Raw genomic sequence first — 18599 nt, forward strand, 5'->3', positions numbered from 1 at the left:
AAAAGAGAATTCAATATATTGATATCAGTTATAATATTTTTTACGAATCAACTTTTTTGTTCTAAGTACGGCTGTTTTAATAAAAATTAATATATGCCATTTCGTAGATTTATATTTGAAGGACATTTACCAAACAGTAAACATTAAGAATTTGGCACAACAAGAATATAATAGATTTTGAAAAGTCGATTTATCTGTATGGATTGTAGTTTTGGACTAGTGGTGGTGGAGCACCGTATGGAGCAAAGTTTGGTTGAATGAACACTGGAGCCACGTAGGTTTCAGTCCCATAGGCATTGTATCCAGAGTGTCCGTGGTCAATGTGTCCATCCCAACGACGTTGGAAGTGGAATCCTTCAAAGTGAACCTTGTCGACGTGAACGTCTCCCTTGAGTCCGACGGCTTGAACGGATTGATATGGGTAGCGATGTGGGTAGTCAGCGAGATGGTGTCCGTTGACAGCGATCTATACAAATAACTTGAAATATGTTTCAGAAGAATTTCCAACTTACATGGTAGTATCCCATATGGACCTTGATGGTAAGATGGAAATGCTCAGAGTGGTGAAGTGGGTTTCTGTGACTGATTTCTGGTCCCCACATTCCGTTGAATTGAGAGTTCATGGCAACCATGTGCGAATGGTGGAAACGGAAATTGACATGGAGAACAATGTTTGGTCCACTCAAAAGCTCTACGGAAAAGTTCTTATGATGTCCGTGACGAACATGTCCATGAACAGAGACGGTGGATCCGTCTTGGAGTGGTTCGAAGATGGTGAGAGCCGTTGGGACACTCTGAAAATGGAGGACGTTAAATTCACTTGAAATATTAAGCAAAAAAACTTACAGGGTTGTGATAGGAGTGCATGATGGGAAGAATCGAGTGAAACCGATACGCGAAATGAGGGAATGCCAACCACTTTTATTCAAACTCTTATCGGAATTTCAATGACATCAGGCGAGTTTTATTTGTTTAAAGACTAAGAATCGGTGGGAGGTATCAGACATTTCCATATTTGGTGAAAGCCTATGACAAACAAAAAATGAAAGAAAGAAGTGAAGAGCATGGTCGAACTTAACTCGTTGTTTCAGAATTTTTTATTTTTCAGTGGAATCAATAACTAACAATTGGATCAAAGTTGGAGTCTTGTATTATGGTCAACTGTGATTGATGTATTTTCTTTTGAACTGAGAACTTCGTTTAGATTGTTGTCTGATGGCTGGCTTTGCTGGATCTTGCCTTGTAACTTTTGGTCAGAAATTGAGAGGGGTACAGCACTTGGATAGATCTTGGCCAGGTACTGGTCAGAAATTGCCCAAAAAACGGCTCTGCAGCGGAACATGGTTAGATTTTGATCGGAACTGGAAAGATGAATTACTACAAGGTCGGATCCTTGTCCTGAGTTTGTCCGAGTTCGGTCGGCTTCTTCTCCGGAATCTGAGCAATCCCCGACCAGAAGTTGCCGAGATTAGAGTTGCAATGAGCTGACATATATGAACATTTCTGTTATATTTCTTGGATTCCCTTTGTGTTCAAAATAAACTGTTTGAATTCATTGACCTTTTTTTGAATTCGATCGTTTTCTGAACACCGAATTCTGATCTACCCCCTACAAAATTCGTATTCTTGCTCCACGTGGAGCGTATCAATAGTTACGACCTGTTTCGTTGTTTGCACCTAACAAAAATCATCTTCTTCCTCTTCTTCTTTCTTTCTATGCACTATTTCAGTGACGCAATCACAAAAAGAGCTAGTTCAGTTGTCATTTTGATCGGAAACGATATTTGACATTTTGGGCCGTGACTCAGACATTGCGTTTCAAGAACTCATTCTGAGTCACAGACTGAAAAACTGTGATCGACGGATGATTTTTCTGCACCCGGTTTTGTGTATTGCTTATTACCTCTAGTTTTCGTTGAAAAAAATAACTTTATCAAAATAATCGATCGCAAAAAATTACAGACAGGTAGTACATGAAGTGGGTTAGAATATATGAGTTCAAAAAAAGCACAAAGAAACCGTAGTAAGTGGAATTCTAAACAAAAAGATCAGAGAGTTCATGGAACGATTCGGATAGAAGTTTAGCGAATCTCGTGGAATCAGTGTTGGCTGCTGAGTGGTAGCTAGTGATATTGGCAAAGATTCCATGATTTCCTCCGAAGCGGTAGCAAATTCCTGAAGCAATAAAAATTATCAAGTGCCTAAACAATGTCAGTTACCGTATCCGTCAGCGGCAACAGCTCCGAAACAGGCTCCCAGCCAAGTGTTGTCTGGATCTGTGTCCTCGTCACATTGATTTGTTACGTTCGGAACCTTTAAATAAATACAAAATAGTTTGACAAAAAATAGTCTCAACTCACATGAGAAGTAGACAATTTCCACTTTTGCGAAATGTAGTTATCAAGGAATTGACTCTCGATTCCAGTCCCTTGGGAGAGAATGTACAAAACGAAGAGATGACGGTCCACACCTTGTCCAACCATACACTTCTTATTACGAAGAACATGGGTCTCACATGCTTTCTTGAGAAGAGCAATTTTTGCATCCTTCTGAAATTTAATTTTAATTTTTTTTCCTACACATTTGCTCTTTCTTACTGTTTCGTTCTCATTCAACATTGCTTCCACAAATGCACACGAATCGTCGTTAACAGTTCTCAAAGTTTCCGTTCTGGAGTTGGCGAAGAAGCGGACAGAAGCTGGTTCGTAAGTGAGAACGAACTTTCCTTGATCTCTATAGTTGGCCAATTGAATTGCCATCTGAATGAATGCATCTGGAGACACTCCACACTTCTTGATACGTCCTTTTCCAAAATCTCGGAATGCGAGAGCAAACAGATCAAGATCGTTTTTGGACACCTGATGAGCTTCGTAGCAACGAGTGATTTCGGTGAGCATCTAAAATTGGCTATTAGAACAAGATCTTATATATTAGAAGCTCTAATTTAGAGCTACCAACCGTTTCGTCGGGAACGTCGAATTTCAAAGGAGTGGCCAATTTCAAAGAGCTCTTCTCATTATCCGACATGCTTGCCATTTTCTCCTGTTCTTCCACAGATTTATAACCGACGATTTCCAGATCAACATAGACAAAGTTCTCCATGATGTGATCAAATTCAGCGCCATCCGCAATTGAATGCTCTGTTGTTCCACCACATCGAGCATTCTTTGAACAAATATAGTTGAGCGATTTGTCTACCCATCGGTTTGTTCCGTCACCAGACAATGTGTTGGCTAGGAAATTGTTAAGAACTTCAGGATCCTTTGGATCGTATCCGTAGTTGTCATCTTCGTCGAGAGTGAAGAAAAAGACTGCACTCTCAATTTCTTTCAGAATTTGAGCATTGGTTTCGTTTTCAAGGAAGTATTTCTTTCTGTTCTTGCACCAAGCGTCTCTTGTATCATGGGTTAATGCGGCTACTTTACCAATAACACCTTCCTCTTTCTCATCTCTGGAGATCATTTCGTGGAAGATTCTGTAATAAATGGGAGAATGTTATGAGATTATCTATGTTATGTTTTTTACTTGGTCAACTGTTCAATTGTGTAGATGTTGTTCTTATCATCCACCACATGAACCTTGTAATACTTTCCACGCAGCACCACCACAATATGTTTCTGTACTCCATGAAGTTTCAGTTGATCAATTTTTTCTCCGGGCACTCTAGTAACTGCATACATATTTTTATAGTGTCTAGTACACACCAAACCATCCCCGAGCTGAAAAATAAGAACTTTTTGTTATCAAAACACTCCTAGTTTTCAGTGATAAGAAAAAGACAAAATACAAGTGCGATCATAAATCAAGACCAAAACTTACAGGCTTGTACTGTTGTCGATCCACTGCCAAATGAGACATGACCTCGATCCAAGTGACACGAGCAGCTCTATGGGCTCTTGTGGAATCTTTATCACGGAGCAAATCGCAGTGAGCAACACTGCTGTTGATGAGAAGTGGATATCTTCCATGCAGATATGCGTACTTTTGCCAGAATGAGGTCACATAATTGTCAGTGAATAGGGAGTAGAGATTAGTGTATCTTTGTAGCTTCTTCCCTTCCTCGTCCAGGAAAGTTTGTGCCTGTTTTGTGATTGTTTCCAATTCCTGTTCAGTCAGAATATGTTTCATGGAATACAGGTACTCGGTGATGGTATCATTGAGAGCAGGAACGGGAAGGTTCGGGAGAAGGCGGTCACAAGATTCCAGAATCGGAGGGGAAATGGATAGAATGTGTCGGACAATCTGAAATCCCGACATTTAGAAATTTCAATTTACAATACTTTTTTAACTTACACCCCAAATTTTTGTTTTCAGGCATGGTTTCTTTGGGTTATCAAACAGGAAACCCTTGTAGGAGAAGTAGAAATACTTGAGAAGTTTTCGAAGTGTAAATACTCCTGCATAGGTTCCGACGGCCGACACTAAAGCAGTTTTTGCAATTTCAGCAGCCTCCGAGGAGAACTTTGGAAGAACATCGAGAATCGCGTTCTCTGGATATTTGTAGTGTAATGTGGCAGCAAGAGCAACGGTTGTGGCTACATATGGAATTGGTTTCACTGGCCAAAGACTGTTTTCGATCCAATTCTGAAATGAGGAAGACCTTCAGTAATTCGGGATTTATAAGTTGACAACTTTTTGTTATGTCTTGGACAGGGACAGAGAAAATCGGTTCACAGTTGAAAGTTTCGGGCCCTTCTATTACAGGTTTTACGGTAATACTGCAATGTCTATTTCTAATCAAAAATTTTAAATCTCACTATCAGATAGAGACGTTGTTTTTTGTTCTTTTCTTTTTTTTCGCATAGTACTGGTGTTACCTACTTCACAACGTGTTTTGTTTGTGTACTCTCTCTCAAAATGACATCAAGTTTCAAAAAGGTCAATTGCAGCTAATTGAGGTTCAGAGTCTGAACTTCAGACCAGATGATTTGAACTTACATAAGTCTTATAAGATGCCTGTTCAAGTGGCGTTGGGAATTTGGTTGGAAGTGGATAAGGAGAACGAACCGTCTTCTTTTTGGACGACATCTGCAAATTATGATATGAAAAACAAAAATAAAAATAAGAATCGAAGTTTGATTGATAGTGTGATTTTGAGAATAAAGAATAAAATGAACGAATTCGATTTGTTGATGGACAGGCAAGACCAACTGTTAACATTTTATCAACCTAATGTGATGACCACCTTGGAATGAGTAAATGAAAAACTTAATGGACGGAAAACTTTTCATATAGGAAATGTGTTGAACTGTATTCTAGCTGATTATCAGAATCTGATAAAATATTCAATTGCTAGCGAAGAATCATGTGCTCGTATTCCTTTTTGATAACCAATCGGGGCCTTTCAAAGCAACAAAAAATTTATTTGTATTGATAGAAAATGATCAGAGAGGTGATAGTACAAAATTGAGTGGAGTATTAGAGTAGACACTAGTTTTTGCTTTTTTTTGCCCGAGAGACAGAGCAAAAAACAAAAAACGAAAAGAAAAAAAAACAGCTCTTGGCACGGAAATGCAAAGGATATTTTTCTTTTATATGAAGACGTGGAGATTCGGAGAAATTTGCATTCAGAGGATTCTAAACGCAAAAAAGGAAAGGAAACCTTGTAGGCTACTAGGGCACAAAGAAGGCATTCGTTGTAGGACCAAGCCAGTATGAAGATCAATAATGACCCCAAAGATGATGATGTGACAGATGTCTGTAGATATAGAGGGACAATTCATTGTAGTCTAGGGAAACAAGAACACAAATAAAACTAGATCTTTAGATTAGAAACCTGTAATAGAAGGGCTTCTAACTTTTATCTTCCATCCGATTTATCTAGGTTCCTGTCAAAGATATCAAAAAGTGGTTAACTGATAAAATGTTCATCATAACATCAAAAACATTTTGTCAGTTGAGATTTTTTTTGATATCTTTCACAGGGAACGAGATTAATAGGCTTAAAGTTGAAAGATTTCAGAGTTTCACACAACTGAATCGCTTCAAAATATCAAAATCTTAGTGAAGACAAAAACTAGTACTTTTTTCATAAAGTACAATCACTACAGAGCATCATTCCATACAAAATGACCGGTGGGTGAAACGTCAAAGAAAAAATGTACGATAACAGAAAATAGCATGGACACTGGCCGAAAGACGACGAATGATAGATAGAAAGTTTTGACTGACCTACTATCGGGTCGTTTTTGTCTCGGGATAGTAGCGCGCAACAACTTTCTTTTGAACTCGGTTTGCGTTAGGAACGGGAAGAGAAAACGGAGGAATACAAAAAGGAGAAAGCTTTCTCGGGAGGGTACGATGTAGTCTAGTTTTCGCTGAGGAGATATATCTGCAGAAAAACACAGCTCTTTGAAATTGAAGAACGAGTTATGAGGATGTAGCGGAGGCTACAAATGAGTTCAAATATCAACATTTTCTTCTTGATCTTGAAAAGAAAGTATAGTACACCGAATTATAACACAATCCAAATTCGAACGACTTGAGCAGACTGTTTCAGGACGTACTTGCGGAGAATATTCTAGAATTCTCATTCAATAAAGTGTAGAGTTTTTATTAGTCCGGCTTTTGTTGAAATTAGTTTGGATTCGAGTTACCGTATTCACTCTAGTAGAAGCAGGCCCTATACATGCGCTTTGAGCTCATTTATCTCGATTCTTATGAGAGATATAAAAAATCTGTCAACTGATAAAATATTGGTGATATCGTGATAAATAATTTATCAGTTGAACATTTTTTGATATCCTTTAAAGGAACCGAGATTGCCGAGCTCAAAGTTGACGGTTTGGTGGGCTTTTGTTGGAGGAAACACAGTATCCCGGTTTGACAACATTCGAGCTCGAAATTTCACTCTTAACAGAACCAAATGTTTGGAAGCTGGGACAACTGCTGGTTCTGGGAATATATTAGCTTTGCATTTTTATATTGAACCATCTGATGTCGAACATGTCTTTATGATCTCCAATTATTGTCTCCAAGCAGTTGTCCCAAAGACCTACTGTAGAATTTTCTTTCAATTTTTGTTTTTAGTAATTTTTCTGAGAAGTCTATTTTCAGAATTCATCAGATGCATTCCCAGGTTTCCTCAGGTGCATGAAGTTTCTCAGTTCAGGCATCATCGCTCTCATCATCACATGGACAAGAACAATTCGATGATGAGACAAGAGTACTCGTGAGTCACGACAAAACACTTAAAAACACCTCTACCTAAAATCTTGAGAAGATGTTCATTTTAGAAACACTCCATTCATTCTTTGTCGGAAGCGGCAACTTATTTTTCATATTTGTATCACCCTGAAATATTCACTAGATTTTCAGATTTTTTATTTATTTAATAATGTTTTTTCTATATTTGATAGTGGATTTTTGAAGGTTTTCGTTCTTTTTTTCCTTTTTTTCCTGAATAATTGTGAAAAAATTCCACCAGATTTTACAAAAACGCTTTCGCTACGAGAGCCGCTTTCGCAAAGTGTGCATGTTCCTTTAGTACAGTATGCAGTATACTGTATTTTTTTTCAATTCAGACATTTTCTGCAGAATTCTGGAACTTTATTGAACTTTGCTTTGCATTTGCGGTAAAATAACCTGAGAAAGTTGAAAATGTGTATTCTATTGAATTTGATGTTTGATTTCGTCGCGCTATACAGCATATCAAGCGCATGTTTTTTCTCTTGAGTTCTGTTGCCATAGAAATATTTCTGCAATGCAACGAATTTCAGAAATGAGACTCCGGCTGAACTCGATATCTGGAAAGGCAAAGCTTCCTGACAAAAAAGTAGTGTCCTTGGTGTCTACTATTCTGTCGCCATTTTTGGTACCATGGAAGCGACGACTCGAGACTCTCGCCGTTATGGGTTTCATTTTCATGTGGGTAATCTTGCCGATCATGGACCTCTGGGTGAGTGTTATTACAGTTCCTTGAAAATGACAATATATCATTGTTTTTTAGGTTCCCTTCCATGTCCTGTTCAATACTCGATGGTGGTTCCTGGTTCCGCTCTATGCCGTCTGGTTTTACTACGATTTCGATACTCCGAAAAAAGCTTCACGAAGATGGGTTGGTTCATTTGATAGCTCATAAATAACATTTATGTATTTTTTTCAGAATTGGGCCAGGAGGCACGTCTTCTGGAAATATTTCGCCAACTACTTCCCTCTTCGATTGATTAAAACCGCCGAGTTGCCACCGGATCGTAACTACATCATCGGATCCCACCCGCATGGAATGTTCTCAGTTGGCGGTTTCACGGCTATGAGCACAAATGCAACAGGATTCGAAGACAAGTTTCCTGGTATCAAATCGCATATTATGACACTCAATGGGCAATTCTACTTCCCATTTCGACGGGAATTTGGAATCGTTCTTGGTGGTATTGAAGTATCGAAAGAATCACTTGAATACACCCTCACGAAATGCGGTAAAGGACGGGCGTGTGCGATTGTGGTCGGTGGGGCAACAGAAGCTCTAGATGCTCATCCAAACAAAAACATATTGACGATAAAAAACAGACGTGGTTTCTGCAGATATGCTCTGAAATATGGGTGAGGAATAAAAGAAATGAATTCATCAAAAAAAAATTTTCAGAGCAGACCTTGTTCCCATGTACAACTTTGGAGAGAACGATCTGTACGAACAGTATGAAAATCCGAAAGGTTCGCGGCTCAGAGCTGTTCAGGTGAGTTCCACAACGTCAAAGTTTGCGAAACTTGTGATTTTAAGGAGAAAATCAAGGATATATTTGGACTATGTCCACCCTTGCTGCGAGGTCGATCGATTTTCAACCAGTACATCATTGGATTGCTTCCGTTCCGAAAGCCAGTCACGACTGTCATCGGCAAACCCATTCGGTATTTGAAAACTCACCGAAGCAGTCAGAAAATTATAAATCTTTCAGAGTGACTCAAACAGACGAACCTACAAATGAGCAAGTCGACGAGCTTCATGCAAAGTATTGTGAAACTCTTTACGATTTGTTCGAGGAATATAAGCATCTTCATTCTATTCCTCCCGATACTCACCTAATTTTCCAGTGATTTCTGTTCATAATTTTACAAAATCTCGGTGACTTCTTTTCAGATTGTTTTATTGCCAACTCTAAACAGTAGTTTTCTTGTGAATGAACACTTTATCCTTTTTGTTCTACCCAATCTATTATTTTTTTTCATAACCAATTTTAGTTCGGTTGACATATTTTCGATCGCAATATTGCGCGATTCCGATATCGCGAAGATACGCAGAGGTTCGTTGTGACCTGTGGTTTGTGTGCGTTTTGTGTCAGTTGTTTACTCCAATTTGTGATTGGCAGTTGAAAAATAGAGAAAAAAGAAAAGTTGCAGGAGTGGAGAGAGAACGTTTGAGAAGCAGATGCTCCTTCTTGTTTATGTCAAATGTTTCATTCGGGCCAAGCTGAAGTTTTGCCTCTTTTTCTTCATTTTGCTTCTATTCTCTATTTCTATAACACCAATTCAATTCCGAACCAAAAAGGGACAGTTCCAAAACCAATTCGTCCTTGCCTTTTTTTCAATTTTGTCTGTATTGGGGTTATGCATGATTTGCTTTTTAAATACAAAAAAATACGAAAAAATACATGAAATACATTTTGTCGCATGCATGCATTAATTTTCTGTGTTTAAAAATTCCAAAAAATACATTTTTTATGTCATGAATAACCCCATATCTTTCTCAGAATCTCCATCAATTTGAATGTGTGGCCCTCTACCCGAATCGTGCTTTCTGTAGTTATTGTGATGGGTTGAACTAAATTTGAGTCTGGTGTCTTCTGGCTACACTCTTATTTTCTATATTGTCTTATCACCATTTTCCTGATATAAAAGCGCTGCGCACGGCACAAACAAAATACCATTCTGTCTCTTTTATCTGTTCGATTACTGATCAGTTCGCTGGTGTTTAATTGTTCTAACTAGTTTTTTTTACAGATGGGTATTCTCAAACTGATTTTGGTCCCCGTTGCAGTCGGGGTGTTCATCGCTACAGTATGGAATTTGATCCCTGAAAAAGAGGTACACTTTTGTAACTGAATTAAAAAAATAGTTCGGTTTTCAGGTCACTTTAGAAGAAAACAACTTTTATGGTAGCGGCAAAGTGAGACCAGACAACACTGAAATCAAGCCATTTAAAGTGTCTGTAGATGAAAAAGTTATTGACGTAAGTTTTCAGAAAGCTTCATCAGGGATATTCGGGATGGAATTCCGAACATTCCGACTTTTTTTCATTTCCGAAGTTTTCTCTTCGGAAAATTTGTCGATTTTTTCCTTAGTTATAAACTTTTGGATTACTGTATGTCAAAGGCGCATTTTGTCATTTTCACAAATTTCCGCACTTTTGTGATGGAAGATGAGGTTTCTATTTTGAAATTTGAATGTTGAAAATTCCGAAATTCCGAATTTTTCAAAACTGAAAGATTCCGAAATTTCGAAACTCGGAATTTTCAAAATTCCGAAAAATTCCGAAAACGCCGTGTCGAACATTCCTGTCGTAACCTGAATCTGACCACATTATTTACAGGACCTAAAACATCGTCTCCAAAACTCCCGCATCTCTCACAGCGTTCTCGAAGACTCGGATGATTTCTATTATGGATTCAACTCTAAGCAGCTTCTGGTAAATATCCACAACTCTGGTCTCCCTATAGTAGTTTAATCTTTTTTAGAAACTCCGTGACTACTGGCTCAATAAGTACGACTGGAGAAAACAAGAAGCGATTCTCAATCAATTTCCACAATTCACCACTGAAATCGAAGGACTACAAGTCCATTTCCTTCGGGTTCAACCACCAAAGACCTATAAGATTGTCAAACCGATTCTCGTTGCTCACGGATGGCCTGGAAACGTTTTCGAATTCTACAAGTTCATTCCACTTCTCACAGATCCAAAGAAGCACGGAATCAACTCTGATTTCGCTTTTGAAGTCATTGCACCTTCGATTCCAGGATACGGATGGTCAGAGCAACCGAAGAAAACTGGATTCTCGCAGTTGGCATGTGCACGTGTCTTCCGTAAATTGATGCTTCGTCTTGGATACAGCAAGTTCTATCTGCAAGGAGGAGACTGGGGGGCTATTATTACTTCTCTCCTGACGAAGGTTTATCCAGATAAGTGAGTTTTGAAAAGCTCAATAAAAAGCACTTCGATAATTTCATATTTTCAGTGTCATCGCTCTCCACATGAACATGATTCCAGCAATGCCAGGAGCCTCTTTCATGGGAACTTTCTACGACTTTCTTGGTTGGCTTGTTCCATCGGTAACATATCATATAAATCCACGTTACTAATAGTTTGTAGACTGTTTCCAGACACTCTCTTCGAAAGAACTCCAGAAGAATCACAATCCATTTGCAAAGTTCGGAAATTTGATTGTTGAAACTGGATACATGCATATTCAAGCTACCAAGCCAGATACTGCTGGAACGTCTCTGAACGACTCTCCAATCGGTCTTGCTGCATACATCATTGAGAAATTCTCCACGTGGACAAATCTTGAATATCGTGCTCTTCCAGATGGAGGACTCAACAAGAAGTTCACAAACGATGAGTTGCTGACAATTGTGATGATCTACTGGACGAATGGAAACATTGTCTCTTGCAAAGATTCTACAGAGAATTCTTCCTCGATAGACGATGTGAAGCACTTGCTAAGTAAGTATTTGCTCATCTGTATCTCAATTATCATAAAGTTTCCAGAAGATACGTCGCAGTTCCAACCGCACATGCCAGCGGACTCAATGAGCTCTATGATCGTTGTCCAATCGAAGTTTCTCGATACTTGTACAACATCACTCACTACACTGAAATCGATATGGGGCACTTTGCCGCCTTCGAAGCTCCAAAACCACTTGCTACTTCCGTTTTTAAATTTGTTAAAGATCTTGAATAGGTTTCAAAAAGCTGTTTAAATGAATAATAGTAATAATTGAAAGAAGTTTTATAAATCAAATTTGACAAATCATTTCATTCTCTGATGCTGGCTACCGTCGTCGGTGTCTTTCAGAAGATCGAGAGCATGGTTGAGGACAGGTTCCAGGATTTCCCAACATTCCTGAACATGTTTAGAATTTGTTCACGACGTCTTTCGCATTCTCACCTTAACAGCTTTTACGCTTCCTGGCATATTGATAATCAGGGTTCCTCCACGAATTCCAACAATTGCTCGAGAAAGAGCTGCCATCGGTGTCACTTTAAGGGATCCAGTGTGCATTGCAATCTCCATTCCATTGCAACGTCTTTCGATAACTTCTAGCGTTGCCTAAAATATATGAAGATATAAATAACAGTATGACGTGAGGAGTACTGTACTTCTGGAGTGACATCTCTTTTCGAAAATCCGGTTCCTCCGGTGGTGATGATGACATCTGAATAATCGAATCAAACGTTTTGAATCCCGAATTCTCGATTATGCGATACCTGAATTTTTGCACTTTTCAAGAAGAGCCTTCCGAATCTCTTTGACATCATCTGGCACCACAGTCGGACTTCCCACATTGACAGTTGCATTGACCCTGCAGAAAAAAGAAGGACCGTTTGATTTATCATTTCGGGTCTCTTGTCACTGATACAAGAGTCATCAATCAATCAGGCGGTAATGCGGGGGAGAAAAACGAGACAAAAAATGAGAGATTCGTACGGCATCTCAAACTTTTCACTTTTTTTAGAGAATGCTGTCACCGAGACACATCCGAAATTGAATAACAAACTCGTGCTGTCTAAATGAGTCATCAGATGGATTACGAACTTCAGTGACTTGTCGACGAGCTCAACCAGTTTCGGTCCACTTTCGTCGACTCGGGTTCCGGCGTGGCTGGAGTCGCTCACTGAAATGATTTTGAAATTTGCATTCATATTATTCTGGTACGAAAAAATTAAATCTGTGGACGAGAAAAGATAGTGCCGTGGCCGAAGATCCCACAACGACAACTACAGTAACCTAAAAATATATTTTTCTCGTTTTTATTGTTTTTCGTCGAGTTTTCTGTTATTTTTCCCGGAACAAGTATAACATTTTATTGGGTGAAAATTGACTGAAAACGCACGAACAACGATAACATAAATACGGAGAATAAAATTTTTTAGGTTACAGTAGTTGACGCAGCGGGACCTGCGGCCATGGTCACCGGCGTTTCTCTTCCACTGTGTTTTTTTCCGGAATGTTGTAATATTAATGTTTTTTCCGCGTTTTTTTGGAATACTCGCTCCGCCGAGTAGCGACTCAGAAGTTCAATTTGAAGCTATTGTGTCGAGACCCAACGATATTTTACTGTATAATTACATTAATCGCATTTGAGCTCATTCAGGCAACGTTCCAAGAAACACCGTGCTCTTCTATAGCTCCAAATGTTTCACGTCACATAATAACAAGAGATTACTGTAACTGTTCACCAAACAGTGACGATTTCATAGTTATGATATTTAGCCATTTTTCAGTCATTTCACCTAATTCCACAACTATTTCTTTTACCAGAGATCCACCGAAACAAAAAAAAAACGATACTTTGACTTCTCACCTGTAATCACAGACACTCTCATTTTTCGAATTCAGCCGTTTTTAGTTCCTTATTCGCTGTAAACAAAACTATTGTGAAAATTTATAGTTTTCGAAATTCTGAAACAGCAAGACAAGATCTTTTCTACTGTAGAATCAAAGATAGAAAATTTCAGTTGGCAGCTGTTAACAACTTCTAAAGAAATTCCACACGTTCTATTTGAAAATATTTTAAAAGTTTTCGTAGAATACGATGAATAAAAAAACCAGAAGATGAATCATTTAGTCTTTATGGCCGAGAAAAAAAAATATAGGACAAGAAAACTGGCACAAAAGTGGAAAGAAAAGAACAAAAAAGAGAAAGAAAGAGACGAGATCAAAGATATAGTTCCTGAGTGCATCATTCAACAGTAGTTTCTTATATTCCCTTCAATTCGACACTTGCACAATTCGAATTGGAACTGCTTCGACTGGTGTGATTGGGATGAATAGACGCTCAGAAAGGGTTGAATCTCGTCGTTTTGGGAATCCAGTTGGTCCATCCTCAATGTGATCCTTCTCCTCATCAGACTCGATAATTGCCTGAAAATTTTAATATAGTTTTGGAATTGTAAAAAATCTCAAATCCTACGCCAGTTTTAGTGTAGCTAATCTTTCTCCGGATTCTCTCAATCAAGCTCGTTGGTCGATCCTTTCGTTTTGGATTCTTTGATCTTAAGACCACATCAACTGAAGCTTCATCACCACCAGCAGGGTTCGCAGAAACTTTCTGAAAATCAAAAAATTTCATCTAACTTCTCACCCAAGTACTTACCACAGTTGTCTGCTGTCCACCAGAAAGTCCTCTTTTCAATTCGCTGACTGAAACTGGATGTGATGAAACCACTCGGATATCTCCTTCTGACAAATATCTCTGACGTGGCTTTCTCTTTTCCGGACGAACGACGGCTTCTTGTTCCTGAAGTAGATATGAGACATGGTTTCAGATGAATGAGACTCTTACCAGGAATGTTCTTTTCTCTTCCTTCACTGCATGATTGAGTTCTTGATTCGAGAGGGAAGAGAGTCGTGCTCCAGGCGATCGGTTGAATCCGACAAACTCGCCGAGCATGTTGGTCAAAGAATTTCGACGCATTCTGGAATATTCGGAGAGTTGTATAGAGGAGAACTTCGGAAGATATTAGAGAACTGAATAAAATTGAAAACAAAATTGAAAACACTATCAATCAGGCGCTGACACATGCTGGTGGCCACTGTATTTTTATGATGGTTTACTGATACGGAGGACAGGGAGAAGGGGGACGAAGAAAAAAGGCGGAGGCTGGAAAAAAGGAGGCGTTTTGGATTCCAATTCTGTCACGTGGATTCGGTTGGGTGTCGAAAAACGAGGAAAAAAGAGGAAAGGATCAATGACTAGACATGATCATATGATTCTTTGCTGAATGGGATAACTCGAAATTTTCAAAATTGCGGAAAACCGGAAAATTCGTTTCTCGTTATTATCCTGGTACAAAAAATGGAGCTGTGGAAGAGAAAAGCCGGTGGCCGTGATGCCCACAACGACAACTACCGTAACCTAAAAATATAATTTTCTCGTTTTTATTGTTTTTCGTCGAGTTTCTGTTATTTTTCCCGGAACAAGCATAACATTTGATTGGGTGAAAATTGACTGAAAACGCACGAACAACGATAACATAAATACAATTTTTAAAAATATAATTAAAATAAAATTTTTTAGGTTACAGTAGTTGACGCTGCGGGACCTTCGGCCATGGTCACCGGCGTTTCTCTTCCACTGTGTTTTTTTTCCGGAATGTTTAAATATTAATGTTTTTTCCGCGTTTTTTTTGGGACTTTCCGGATTTGTTGTCTCGATTTTCGTGCGTTCTCAGTCTATTTTCACTAGCAATAATTGAAGGAAATGATGAGAAGCAGTGAAAAACTAGAAAAGAATTCCAGAAAATAAACGTATTTTTAGGTTACGGTAATTGTCGTTGCGGGAGCCACGGCCACCGGCTTTTCTCTTCCACAGGTCCGATTTTTTTGTACCAGAATAATAAGAATTTATGAAAATTCCAAAAAACTGATGTGACTGATAAAATCAAAGACTGCCCGACCCTATTTTATACTGTGGTCCGGGGTAATGACCTCCACGATCTATACTATATCAAATTTCATTCATTCTAGTTAAATCAAATCAAGCGGCTGTCTGGCGCCGCCGAAAAGTTGAAACTTGGACTTGAGATAACACGGAGATAAAACGATAAAATCAGAGGATATAAACTTGATATCAGGTTAATGGTAAATACTTCGATTCTCTACGCTTCCACATCAATCGAGGAACAAAACGAAGAACGACGTAGAAGGACAAAAGGAGAAGAAGGACCGAAGTGACCGAAACGTATCGCTTTAATTTGCTTAATAACATGTTTTTCTGTCCACCCAGTGCCTGACTTTTTGGGTGGTGTAATATTGTATAGCATAGTTTAATATGAAAAAGAAAGGTCATCATGAATAGTTTTATGTATAAATATGGAAAATACAGTAAAGTCAAAAACATTGGAAATTAACCAGCGTTGAAAAAATAACCGATTTCGATTCACAAGAAGACTCACACCCACACATAGGATACGCATTACTTCCCAATGAGGGCCATGGCAGAAAAATTGAGATTGGCGACATTATTCATGAGCTCTTTGATAGCAACGGAAGCATCCTTGATCATTGACGCATCGGATGTAGATCCAAGCGGACGTGGGAATGGAGCACAAGAGTCTGAAAAATTTCCATATTTTATTAACACTCCAAATGTATACTTACCAATTTCATAAAGCTGACCATCTTTGTTGACGTATGTAATGAAATGGTAGTCCACATTGTCGGTTTGTTCAGTGTCTCCTTCTCCTGCTGTCTCATCATGAGCTTCAGCTAGATCAGTGTCTGAAATTTTCAGAATGAAAATCATGATAATACCTGAAGTTAAGTCAATTACCTTCAGACAACAGATCGGAGCGTTCGTCTTCTTTAACCAGCTTAGCCTTTGCAAACCATTTCGCAAATTTTCCTTTTCCAAGGTTCACCCGATTTTCAAGATTTCCCAGCGAATGAAATAGAGCAAATGTGCCACATGCATTTCCGATGTCTTCGCTTTGGTTCATGAAGAATACACCTTCCGGCTTCTTTCCATTCTTTTCAACCTCTTCGTATTGCTTGGAGAGAAATTCACGAGCTTCGGAACTTGGGAAGCAAAGAATCATAGCGAGCTGTGGTGTGGGAATGAATTGGAGCATCTCCTCGTCGAATGAGTAGACATCGACACATTCCAACCCACTGACTCCGATTTTTTTCAGGAACTGAAGTGGAGGTGTTTTTATGGGCATTTTTCTTATTTTGAGATTTCTTACCGGGTTGATCGTCTCAGGATTGGACTCCAATGCTTGCCAACCTCCTTTTCCTTTTGGTGCCATCTGGAATCTTGTTGGGAAGCTCTCACGTTTACACTAGAATAAGTACATTATGGAAATCAACTGATTACCAGATAAAACATCGCCGTTCGAATGATATTATGCGCAAAAACTTTATATATGCGGAAAAGCAAAATAGTATTTGTGTCAATGTTACAAAATTCGAAATCACAGGCGTAAAGCAATATTAAAGCGGAGATGGAACAGGAAGAAAAACCAGAAGAGAGATCAACTACTGGTTGACAAGAGCAATAGCAGAAAAGCTGACGTTGTCGAGCTTTTGGATGAGATGCTGGCACGCCGCCCCGGCATCCTTCACGAGAGTTGCCTCCGAGGTTGGGCCGATCTCCCGAGCGAATTGAAGACGAGAGTCTGAAGTGCAAATCATGAGCTCGAATACAAATAGGATGGATACTAACTTACCGATTTCATAAAGGATTCCGTTCTTTCCAACGTAGCAGATAAAATGATGCTCAACCTCTCCGCTTGGATCAGTTTGTCCAGCAGTGGCAGCAGCAGCGTGGATTGCAGTCAGCTCGGCATCTAAAGAATGAAAAATTACGGAAATGAAGCTGTTAATTACGGAAACTCACTGTTTGCAAGAAGATCCGAACGCTCATCCACGCCAACCTTCTTGGCCTCTGCGAGCCATTTAGCGAAAGCTCCATCACCTGTAAGTGGATGTTAAGGTTAATTCAAGAGAATCAGCAAAGGTACACATTTAAATAAAAATTGTCATCCTAATCATGCGAAAAGTTCAGAACCGGGCAGAGGGGCGCGATTGCATTGATTTCTGGCGCCAGCGTCAAAGTTTTAAATATAAGGTTAAAAAAATAAGATCAGAAAACCGACAAAAAAGACGTACCCAGGTTGATGCGGTCTTCTAGATTGGCAAGCGAGTGGAAGAGAGCAAATGTTCCGCATGCGTTGGAGATTTTCTGAAAAAAAAAGCTGTCTTTCTTTTCATCCCCTGGCCAACGTGCCTGTTTCATGAAAAACACGGAATCATCCGCAGCCTTGGCTTGCTCGTAGATCGGTTTCATGATTTCGTCGACCTAAAAATCCCTTGGTAATCTACCCGAATCTCATTATAAAACATCACACCTTCTTATACTCCGGGAAGCAAAGAATGACGGCATGCTGCGGTTGTCCGATAGAATCGTCTTCGAAGAACAGTACATCGACCGTCTTGACGCCACTCACTCCCATTTTTTCGATCATCTAAAAACGGAAGACAAATTAAATTGGATTGTAATGCAGAGGTGACCAAGCCACCGAGACGACGAACCGGATTGATGACAGTTGGATTCGATTCGAGTGGAGTCCACACGACGGCCATTTTGAAACAGAGGAATTGGTTCTGAATGTAAAAAGCATGAATTAGAAATATTTATTTTGAAAAAGATTGAGAAAGCAGCATTAGTTACAGTATGCTTGAAGGCTCAATGCCAAAACTTTTCGCGGGTCTCACACCGAAAAATACGGTATTGTCGAATTAAAGGTGGTGTGCGGTGAAAATTTTTATTGCTTCATTTTGTGCAGAAATGCATGTAGATTGACATAAAAATATAGAAAAAATTCAAAAAAATTCCTTCATTGAGAAAAACGCATCGAAAAATACGCTTTAAGCCCTTAGGGA

General features: G+C 39.1%; 8 protein-coding genes across 8 annotated transcripts; 2 read left to right on the forward strand and 6 right to left on the reverse strand.

Annotated features, from left to right (window-relative positions):
* Positions 1–190: 190 nt before the first annotated feature.
* On the reverse strand, positions 191–867 carry Cbr-lec-10 (the record flags this gene model as incomplete). The annotated part of the gene is made up of 3 exons (XM_002637218.1): positions 191–466; positions 513–794; positions 847–867. The coding sequence occupies 3 exons, from the start codon at positions 865–867 to the stop codon at positions 191–193; spliced, it is 579 nt and encodes a 192-aa protein (XP_002637264.1).
* A 1168-nt stretch (positions 868–2035) lies between these two features.
* On the reverse strand, positions 2036–5028 carry Cbr-cpt-6 (the record flags this gene model as incomplete). The annotated part of the gene is made up of 8 exons (XM_045237807.1): positions 2036–2175; positions 2220–2313; positions 2361–2897; positions 2959–3475; positions 3526–3719; positions 3820–4242; positions 4294–4584; positions 4939–5028. 8 exons carry the CDS (start codon positions 5026–5028, stop codon positions 2036–2038), a joined length of 2286 nt encoding a protein of 761 aa, XP_045096618.1.
* A 2692-nt stretch (positions 5029–7720) lies between these two features.
* Cbr-dgtr-1 lies at positions 7721–9033 on the forward strand (the record flags this gene model as incomplete). The annotated part of the gene is made up of 6 exons (XM_002637220.1): positions 7721–7897; positions 7949–8056; positions 8105–8541; positions 8585–8675; positions 8720–8847; positions 8895–9033. 6 exons carry the CDS (start codon positions 7721–7723, stop codon positions 9031–9033), a joined length of 1080 nt encoding a protein of 359 aa, XP_002637266.1.
* A 903-nt stretch (positions 9034–9936) lies between these two features.
* On the forward strand, positions 9937–11894 carry CBG18950 (the record flags this gene model as incomplete). The annotated part of the gene is made up of 7 exons (XM_002637221.1): positions 9937–10020; positions 10064–10165; positions 10526–10621; positions 10671–11116; positions 11169–11262; positions 11314–11660; positions 11702–11894. The coding sequence occupies 7 exons, from the start codon at positions 9937–9939 to the stop codon at positions 11892–11894; spliced, it is 1362 nt and encodes a 453-aa protein (XP_002637267.1).
* A 69-nt stretch (positions 11895–11963) lies between these two features.
* On the reverse strand, positions 11964–12856 carry Cbr-moc-2 (the record flags this gene model as incomplete). Its single annotated transcript, XM_045237809.1, has 5 exons — positions 11964–12056; positions 12102–12263; positions 12314–12369; positions 12422–12516; positions 12750–12856. The coding sequence occupies 5 exons, from the start codon at positions 12854–12856 to the stop codon at positions 11964–11966; spliced, it is 513 nt and encodes a 170-aa protein (XP_045096619.1).
* Positions 12857–13925: 1069 nt separating this feature from the next.
* CBG18952 lies at positions 13926–14631 on the reverse strand (the record flags this gene model as incomplete). The annotated part of the gene is made up of 4 exons (XM_002637223.1): positions 13926–14078; positions 14128–14265; positions 14311–14454; positions 14500–14631. 4 exons carry the CDS (start codon positions 14629–14631, stop codon positions 13926–13928), a joined length of 567 nt encoding a protein of 188 aa, XP_002637269.1.
* A 1500-nt stretch (positions 14632–16131) lies between these two features.
* Cbr-ubh-3 lies at positions 16132–16963 on the reverse strand (the record flags this gene model as incomplete). The annotated part of the gene is made up of 3 exons (XM_045237810.1): positions 16132–16436; positions 16489–16849; positions 16901–16963. 3 exons carry the CDS (start codon positions 16961–16963, stop codon positions 16132–16134), a joined length of 729 nt encoding a protein of 242 aa, XP_045096620.1.
* Positions 16964–17192: 229 nt separating this feature from the next.
* On the reverse strand, positions 17193–18299 carry Cbr-ubh-1 (the record flags this gene model as incomplete). Its single annotated transcript, XM_045237811.1, has 7 exons — positions 17193–17332; positions 17384–17503; positions 17554–17631; positions 17826–17898; positions 17944–18015; positions 18065–18181; positions 18249–18299. The coding sequence occupies 7 exons, from the start codon at positions 18297–18299 to the stop codon at positions 17193–17195; spliced, it is 651 nt and encodes a 216-aa protein (XP_045096621.1).
* Positions 18300–18599: the final 300 nt, after the last annotated feature.

The sequence above is a fragment of the Caenorhabditis briggsae genome (genome assembly GCF_000004555.2).
Source record: "Caenorhabditis briggsae complete genome, chrV, whole genome shotgun sequence".
NCBI lineage: Eukaryota > Metazoa > Nematoda > Chromadorea > Rhabditida > Rhabditidae > Caenorhabditis > Caenorhabditis briggsae.